The sequence below is a fragment of the Ovis aries genome, unplaced genomic scaffold (assembly GCF_016772045.2).
Source record: "Ovis aries strain OAR_USU_Benz2616 breed Rambouillet unplaced genomic scaffold, ARS-UI_Ramb_v3.0 scaffold_1173, whole genome shotgun sequence".
NCBI classification, from domain to species: Eukaryota; Metazoa; Chordata; class Mammalia; order Artiodactyla; family Bovidae; genus Ovis; species Ovis aries.
The window spans coordinates 25,425-33,429 of record NW_024599736.1 but is presented as its reverse complement, the minus strand read 5'-3'; the positions used below and the strand labels follow the sequence as shown (position 1 = coordinate 33,429).

Below are 8,005 nucleotides of genomic sequence, written 5' to 3'. Positions count from 1 at the left end.
TTCCCTCCGCCCCCGGGCCCGGCTCCCTCCTCTCGCGCTCGGGCGGCCGGCCCCGGGGCTCCCCTGGCTCGTGTGTCGGCCGCCTCGTGCTTCTCTCCCGCGTGGCGCCGGGTCTGTCGGGGCCCTTCTTGCGTTGCCGCACCCGGGTGTGCCGGCCCCCTTTGGCCGTTCCCCGTGGTTCGCTGTGCTTCCGCTCGCGCCGCCTCCGCGGCCCTGGGCCTCCTCTCGCCTGGCGGGCCCCCCCTTCCTGGCTTTTTCTCGCGTTTGCGGCCGGTGCTCTCGCCTTCCGCCGGGGCCTCCGGGCCCCCGCTCTGGTGGCCTCCGGCCCGGCCCGTCCCCCTGCGCGTTCCTCGGGGGCCTTCGCCTTCCTCTCCGGTCCTGCCCGGGCCTCCGCCCATTGTGTGCCGTCGGGCGGCCCCTGCGGCTTCCTCTCCCGTGCTGCCCTGGCTCTTGGGGTCCTTCTGGCGTCTCCCCGGGGCGTCCGTCCTCGTCTCGCGCGGGCCTGCCCTTGCGCTTTCCTCCCGCGGTCGCCGCCGTGTCCCGCCCGTCCCGCGCGTGGCTCCCACGGCTCTCTGGTTTTCCCTCGCGTCTTTCCGCGGCTTTCCCGCGGCTTTCCCCCGGGCTGTCCCCCGTGCCCCGTGGTGGGCGTCGCTCCTCGGCTTGCCCGTCCCCGGCCGTGCCGGGCCCCCGGTTCCTCTGGCCTGGCCTGCCCCCTCTGGGGGCCTCTTGGCCTGGTGGCCGCCCCTGGCGTTCCTCTCGCCTTCCTGTGGCGCGCGCCTCCTCTTGCGCTGCGCCGGCCCGCCGGCCTTCTTTCCTCCGCCCCCGGGCCCGCTCCCTCCTCTCGCGCTCGGCGGCGGCCCGGGGCTCCCCTGGCTGTGTCGCGGGCCCCTCGTGCTTCCTCTCGCGTGGCGCCGGGTCTGTCGGGCCCTTCTTGCGTTGCCGCCCGGGTGTGCCGGCCCCTTTGGCCGTTCCCGTGGTTCGCTGTTGCTCGCCTCGCGCCGCCCTCCGCGGCCCTGGGCCTCCTCGCCTGGCGGGCCCCCCTCCTGGCTTTTCTCGCGTTGCGGCCGGTGCTCTCGCCTTCCGCGGGGCCCTCCGGGCCCCGCTCTGGTGGCCTCCGGCCCGGCCCGTCCCCTGCGCGTTCCTCGGGGGCCTCTCGGTCGCTCCTCTCCCGTCGCTGCCGGGGCCTCCGCCCTTGTGTGCGTCGGGGCCGGGCCCTGCGGCTTCCTCTCCCGTGCTGCCCTGGCTCTTGGGGTCCTTCTGGCGTCTCCCCCGGGGCGTCCGTCCTCGTCTCGCCTGCGGGCCTGCCCTTGCGCTTCTCTCCCGCGGGTCGCGCCCCGTGTCCCGCCGTCCGCGCGTGCCCCGGCTCTCTGGTTTTCCCTCGCGTCTTTCCCCCGCGGCTTTCCCCCGCGGCTTTCCCCCGGGCTGTCCCCCGTGCCCCGTGGTGGGCGTCGCTCCTCGCTTGCCCGTCCCGGCCGTGCCGGGCCCCCGGTTCCTCTGGCCTGGCCTGCCCCCTCTGGGGGCCTCTTGGCGTGGCCCCCCCTGGCGTTCCTCTCGCCTTCCTGTGGCGCGCGCCTCCTCTTGCGCTGCGCCGGCCCGCCGGGCCTCTTTCCCTCCCGCCCCCGGGCCGGCTCCTCCTCTCGCGCTCGGCGGCGCCCCGGGGCTCCCCTGGCTGTGTGCGGGCCCTCGTGCCTTCCTCCGCGTGGCGCCGGGTCTGTCGGGCCCTTCTTGCGTTGCCGCCCGGGTGTGCCGGCCCCTTTGGCCGTTCCCGTGGTTCGCTGTGCTTCGCCTCGCGCCGCCTCCGCGGCCCTGGGCCTCCTCTCGCCTGGCGGGCCCCCCTCCTGGCTTTTCTCGCGTTGCGGCCGGTGCTCTCGCCTTCCGCCGGGGCCCTCCGGGCCCCGCTCTGGTGGCCTCCGGCCCGGCCCGTCCCCCTGCGCGTTCCTCGGGGCCTTCTCGGCCTTCCTCTCCCGTCGCTGCCGGGCCTCCGCCCTTGTGTGGCCTCCGGGCCGGCCCCTGCGGCTTCCTCTCCCGTGCTGCCCTGGCTCTTGGGGTCCTTCTGGCGTCTCCCCGGGGCGTCCGTCCTCGTCTCGCCTGCGGGCCTGCCCTTGCGCTTTCCTCCCGCGCGGTCGCCGCCGTGTCCCGCCGTCCGCCGCGTGGCTCCCGGCTCTCTGGTTTTCCCTCGCGTCTTTCCCCGCGCGCTTTCCCCCGCGGCTTTCCCCCGGGCTGTCCCCCGTGCCCCCGTGGTGGGCGTCGCTCCTCGGCTTGCCCGTCCCGGCCGTGCCGGGCCCCGGTTCCTCTGGCCTGGCCTGCCCCCTCTGGGGGCCTCTTGGCCTGGTGGCCCGCCCCTGGCGTTCCTCTCGCCTTTCCTGTGGCGCGCGCCTCCTCTTGCGCTGCGCCGGGCCCGCCGGGCCTTCTTTCCCTCCGCCCCGGGCCCGGCTCCCTCCTCTCGCGCTCGGCGGCGGCCCGGGGCTCCCCTGGCTGTGTGCGGGCCCCTCGTGCTTCCTCTCGCGTGGCGCCGGGTGTGTCGGGCCCTTCTTGCGTTGCCGCCCGGGTGTGCCGGCCCCTTTGGCCGTTCCCGTGGTTCGCTGTGCTTCGCCTCGCGCCGCCTCCGCGGCCCTGGGCCTCCTCTCGCCTGGCGGGCCCCCCTCCTGGCTTTTCTCGCGTTGCGGCCGGTGCTCTCGCCTTCCGCCGGGGCCCTCCGGGCCCCGCTCTGGTGGCCTCCGGCCCGGCCCGTCCCCATGCGCGTTCCTCGGGGGCCTCTCGGCCTCTCTCCGTCGCTGCCGGGGCCTCCGCCCTTGTGTGGCGTCCGGGCCGGCCCCTGCGGCTTCCTCTCCCGTGCTGCCCTGGCTCTTGGGGTCCTTCTGGCGTCTCCCCCGGGGCGTCCGTCCTCGTCTCGCCTGCGGGCCTGCCCTTGCGCTTTCCTCCCGCGCGGTCGCCGCCGTGTCCCGCCGTCCGCCGCGTGGCTCCCCGGCTCTCTGGTTTTCCCTCGCGTCTTTCCCCGCGGCTTTCCCCGCGGCTTTCCCCGGGCTGTCCCCCGTGCCCCCGTGGTGGGCGTCGCTCCTCGCTTGCCCGTCCCGGCCGTGCCGGGCCCCGGTTCCTCTGGCCTGGCCTGCCCCCTCTGGGGGCCTCTTGGCCTGGTGGCCCGCCCCTGGCGTTCCTCTCGCCTTTCCTGTGGCGCGCGCCTCCTCTTGCGCTGCGCCGGGCCCGCCGGGCCTTCTTTCCCTCCGCCCCCGGGCCCGGCTCCCTCCTCTCGCGCTCGGCGGCGGCCCCGGGGCTCCCCTGGCTGTGTGCGGGCCCCGTGCTTCCTCTCGCGTGGCGCCGGGTGTGTCGGGCCCTTCTTGCGTTGCCGCCCGGGTGTGCCGGCCCCTTTGGCCGTTCCCGGGGTTCGCTGTGCTTCGCCTCGCGCCGCCTCCGCGGCCCTGGGCCTCCTCTCGCCTGGCGGGCCCCCCTCCTGGCTTTTCTCGCGTTGCGGCCGGTGCTCTCGCCTTCCGCCGGGGCCCTCCGGGCCCCGCTCTGGTGGCCTCCGGCCCGGCCCGTCCCCTGCGCGTTCCTCGGGGCCTCTCGGGCTTCCTCTCCCGCGCTGCCGGGCCTCCGCCCTTGTGTGGCGTCGGGGCCGGCCCCTGCGGCTTCCTCTCCCGTGCTGCCCTGGCTCTTGGGGTCCTTCTGGCGTCTCCCCGGGGCGTCCGTCCTCGTCTCGCCTGCGGGCCTGCCCTTGCGCTTTCCTCCCGCGCGGTCGCCGCCGTGTCCCGCCGTCCCCCCGTGGCTCCCCGGCTCTCTGGTTTTCCCTCGCGTCTTTCCCCGCGGCTTTCCCCGCGGCTTTCCCCCGGGCTGTCCCCGTGCCCCCGTGGTGGGCGTCGCTCCTCGGCTTGCCCGTCCCGGCCGTGCCGGGCCCCGGTTCCTCTGGCCTGGCCTGCCCCCTCTGGGGGCCTCTTGGCCTGGTGGCCCGCCCCTGGCGTTCCTCTCGCCTTTCCTGTGGCGCGCGCCTCCTCTTGCGCTGCGCCGGGCCCGCCGGGCCTTCTTTCCCTCCGCCCCGGGCCCGGCTCCCTCCTCTCGCGCTCGGCGGCGGCCCCGGGGCTCCCCTGGCTGTGTGCGGGCCCCTCGTGCTTCCTCTCGCGTGGCGCCGGGTGTGTCGGGCCCTTCTTGCGTTGCCGCCCGGGTGTGCCGGCCCCTTTGGCCGTTCCCGTGGTTCGCTGTGCTTCGCCTCGCGCCGCCTCCGCGGCCCTGGGCCTCCTCTCGCCTGGCGGCCCCCCTCCTGGCTTTTCTCGCGTTGCGGCCGGTGCTCTCGCCTTCCGCCGGGCCCTCCGGGCCCCGCTCTGGTGGCCTCCGGCCCGGCCCGTCCCCCTGCGCGTTCCTCGGGGGCCTCTCGGCCTTCCTCTCCCGCTGCTGCCGGGGCCTCCGCCCTTGTGTGCCGTCGGGCCGGCCCCTGCGGCTTCCTCTCCCGTGCTGCCCTGGCTCTTGGGGTCCTTCTGGCGTCTCCCCCGGGGCGTCCGTCCTCGTCTCGCCTGCGGGCCTGCCCTTGCGCTTTCCTCCCGCGCGGTCGCCGCCGTGTCCCGCCGTCCGCCCCGCGTGGCTCCCCGGCTCTCTGGTTTTCCCTCGCGTCTTTCCCCCGCGGCTTTCCCCCGCGGCTTTCCCCCGGGCTGTCCCCCGTGCCCCCGTGGTGGGCGTCGCTCCTCGGCTTGCCCGTCCCGGCCGTGCCGGGCCCCCGGTTCCTCTGGCCTGGCCTGCCCCTCTGGGGGCCTCTTGGCCTGGTGGCCCGCCCCTGGCGTTCCTCTCGCCTTTCCTGTGGCGCGCGCCTCCTCTTGCGCTGCGCCGGGCCCGCCGGGCCTTCTTTCCCTCCGCCCCCGGGCCCGGCTCCCTCCTCTCGCGCTCGGCGGCGGCCCGGGGCTCCCCTGGCTGTGTGCGGGCCCCTCGTGCTTCCTCTCGCGTGGCGCCGGGTGTGTCGGGCCCTTCTTGCGTTGCCGCCCGGGTGTGCCGGCCCCTTTGGCCGTTCCCGTGGTTCGCTGTGCTTCGCCTCGCGCCGCCTCCGCGGCCCTGGGCCTCCTCTCGCCTGGCGGGCCCCCCTCCTGGCTTTTCTCGCGTTGCGGCCGGTGCTCTCGCCTTCCGCCGGGGCCCTCCGGGCCCCGCTCTGGTGGCCTCCGGCCCGGCCCGTCCCCCTGCGCGTTCCTCGGGGGCCTCTCGGCCTTCCTCTCCCGCTGCTGCCGGGCCTCCGCCCTTGTGTGCCCTCGGGGCCGGCCCCTGCGGCTTCCTCTCCCGTGCTGCCCTGGCTCTTGGGGTCCTTCTGGCGTCTCCCCCGGGGCGTCCGTCCTCGTCTCGCCTGCGGGCCTGCCCTTGCGCTTTCCTCCCGCGCGGTCGCCGCCGTGTCCCGCCGTCCGCCCCGTGGCTCCCCGCTCTCTGGTTTTCCCTCGTGTCTTTCCCCGCGGCTTTCCCCCGCGGCTTTCCCCCCGGGCTGTCCCCCGTGCCCCCGTGGTGGGCGTCGCTCCTCGGCTTGCCCGTCCCGGCCGTGCCGGGCCCCGGTTCCTCTGGCCTGGCCTGCCCCCTCTGGGGGCCTCTTGGCCTGGTGGCCCGCCCCTGGCGTTCCTCTCGCCTTTCCTGTGGCGCGCGCCTCCTCTTGCGCTGCGCCGGGCCCGCCGGGCCTTCTTTCCCTCCGCCCCGGGCCCGGCTCCCTCCTCTCGCGCTCGGCGGCGGCCCCGGGGCTCCCCTGGCTGTGTTCGGGCCCCTCGTGCTTCCTCTCGCGTGGCGCCGGGTGTGTCGGGCCCTTCTTGCGTTGCCGCCCGGGTGTGCCGGCCCCTTTGGCCGTTCCCGGGGTTCGCTGTGCTTCGCCTCGCGCCGCCTCCGCGGCCCTGGGCCTCCTCTCGCCTGGCGGGCCCCCCTCCTGGCTTTTCTCGCGTTGCGGCCGGTGCTCTCGCCTTCCGCCGGGGCCCTCCGGGCCCCGCTCTGGTGGCCTCCGGCCCGGCCCGTCCCCCTGCGCGTTCCTCGGGGCCTTTCGGCCTTCCTCTCCCGCTGCTGCCGGGCCTCCGCCCTTGTGTGCCCTCCGGGCCGGCCCCTGCGGCTTCCTCTCCCGTGCTGCCCTGGCTCTTGGGGTCCTTCTGGCGTCTCCCCCGGGCGTCCGTCCTCGTCTCGCCTGCGGGCCTGCCCTTGCGCTTTCCTCCCGCGCGGTCGCCGCCGTGTCCCGCCGTCCGCCCCGTGGCTCCCCGGCTCTCTGGTTTTCCCTCGTGTCTTTCCCCCGCGGCTTTCCCCCGCGGCTTTCCCCCGGGCTGTCCCCCGTGCCCCCGTGGTGGGCGTCGCTCCTCGGCTTGCCCGTCCCGGCCGTGCCGGGCCCCCGGTTCCTCTGGCCTGGCCTGCCCCCTCTGGGGGCCTCTTGGCCTGGTGGCCCGCCCCTGGCGTTCCTCTCGCCTTTCCTGTGGCGCGCGCCTCCTCTTGCGCTGCGCCGGGCCCGCCGGGCCTTCTTTCCCTCCGCCCCGGGCCCGGCTCCCTCCTCTCGCGCTCGGCGGCGGCCCCGGGGCTCCCCTGGCTGTGTGCGGGCCCCTCGTGCTTCCTCTCGCGTGGCGCCGGGTGTGTCGGGCCCTTCTTGCGTTGCCGCCCGGGTGTGCCGGCCCCTTTGGCCGTTCCCGGGTTCGCTGTGCTTCGCCTCGCGCCGCCTCCGCGGCCCTGGGCCTCCTCTCGCCTGGCGGGCCCCCCTCCTGGCTTTTCTCGCGTTGCGGCCGGTGCTCTCGCCTTCCGCCGGGGCCCTCCGGGCCCCGCTCTGGTGGCCTCCGGCCCGGCCCGTCCCCCTGCGCGTTCCTCGGGGGCCTTTCGGCCTTCCTCTCCCGCTGCTGCCGGGGCCTCCGCCCTTGTGTGCCCTCCGGGCCGGCCCCTGCGGCTTCCTCTCCCGTGCTGCCCTGGCTCTTGGGGTCCTTCTGGCGTCTCCCCCGGGCGTCCGTCCTCGTCTCGCCTGCGGGCCTGCCCTTGCGCTTTCCTCCCGCGCGGTCGCCGCCGTGTCCCGCCGTCCGCCCCGTGGCTCCCCGCCTCTCTGGTTTTCCCTCGTGTCTTTCCCCCGCGGCTTTCCCCCGCGGCTTTCCCCCGGGCTGTCCCCCGTGCCCCCGTGGTGGGCGTCGCTCCTCGGCTTGCCCGTCCCGGCCGTGCCGGGCCCCGGTTCCTCTGGCCTGGCCTGCCCCCTCTGGGGGCCTCTTGGCCTGGTGGCCCGCCCCTGGCGTTCCTCTCGCCTTTCCTGTGGCGCGCGCCTCCTCTTGCGCTGCGCCGGGCCCGCCGGGCCTTCTTTCCCTCCGCCCCCGGGCCCGGCTCCCTCCTCTCGCGCTCGGCGGCGGCCCCGGGGCTCCCCTGGCTGTGTTCGGGCCCCTCGTGCTTCCTCTCGCGTGGCGCCGGGTGTGTCGGGCCCTTCTTGCGTTGCCGCCCGGGTGTGCCGGCCCCTTTGGCCGTTCCCGGGGTTCGCTGTGCTTCGCCTCGCGCCGCCTCCGCGGCCCTGGGCCTCCTCTCGCCTGGCGGGCCCCCCCTCCTGGCTTTTCTCGCGTTGCGGCCGGTGCTCTCGCCTTCCGCCGGGGCCCTCCGGGCCCCGCTCTGGTGGCCTCCGGCCCGGCCCGTCCCCCTGCGCGTTCCTCGGGGGCCTTTCGGCCTTCCTCTCCCGCTGCTGCCGGGGCCTCCGCCCTTGTGTGCCCTCCGGGCCGGCCCCTGCGGCTTCCTCTCCCGTGCTGCCCTGGCTCTTGGGGTCCTTCTGGCGTCTCCCCGGGGCGTCCGTCCTCGTCTCGCCTGCGGGCCTGCCCTTGCGCTTTCCTCCCGCGCGGTCGCCGCCGTGTCCCGCCGTCCGCCCCGTGGCTCCCCGCCTCTCTGGTTTTCCCTCGTGTCTTTCCCCGCGGCTTTCCCCCGCGGCTTTCCCCCGGGCTGTCCCCCGTGCCCCCGTGGTGGGCGTCGCTCCTCGGCTTGCCCGTCCCGGCCGTGCCGGGCCCCCGGTTCCTCTGGCCTGGCCTGCCCCCTCTGGGGGCCTCTTGGCCTGGTGGCCCGCCCCTGGCGTTCC

The 8,005-nt window shown here is 77.0% G+C and overlaps 1 protein-coding gene across 1 annotated transcript; it reads right to left on the bottom strand.

The window, feature by feature from the left end:
• Positions 1–142: 142 nt before the first annotated feature.
• Positions 143–1,822, bottom strand: LOC132659098 (collagen alpha-1(III) chain-like; the record flags this gene model as incomplete). The annotated part of the gene is made up of 2 exons (XM_060408740.1): positions 143–706; positions 761–1,822. Coding segments are annotated over 2 exons (1,626 nt in total), but the record flags the coding sequence as incomplete, so codon positions are not given.
• Positions 1,823–8,005: the final 6,183 nt, after the last annotated feature.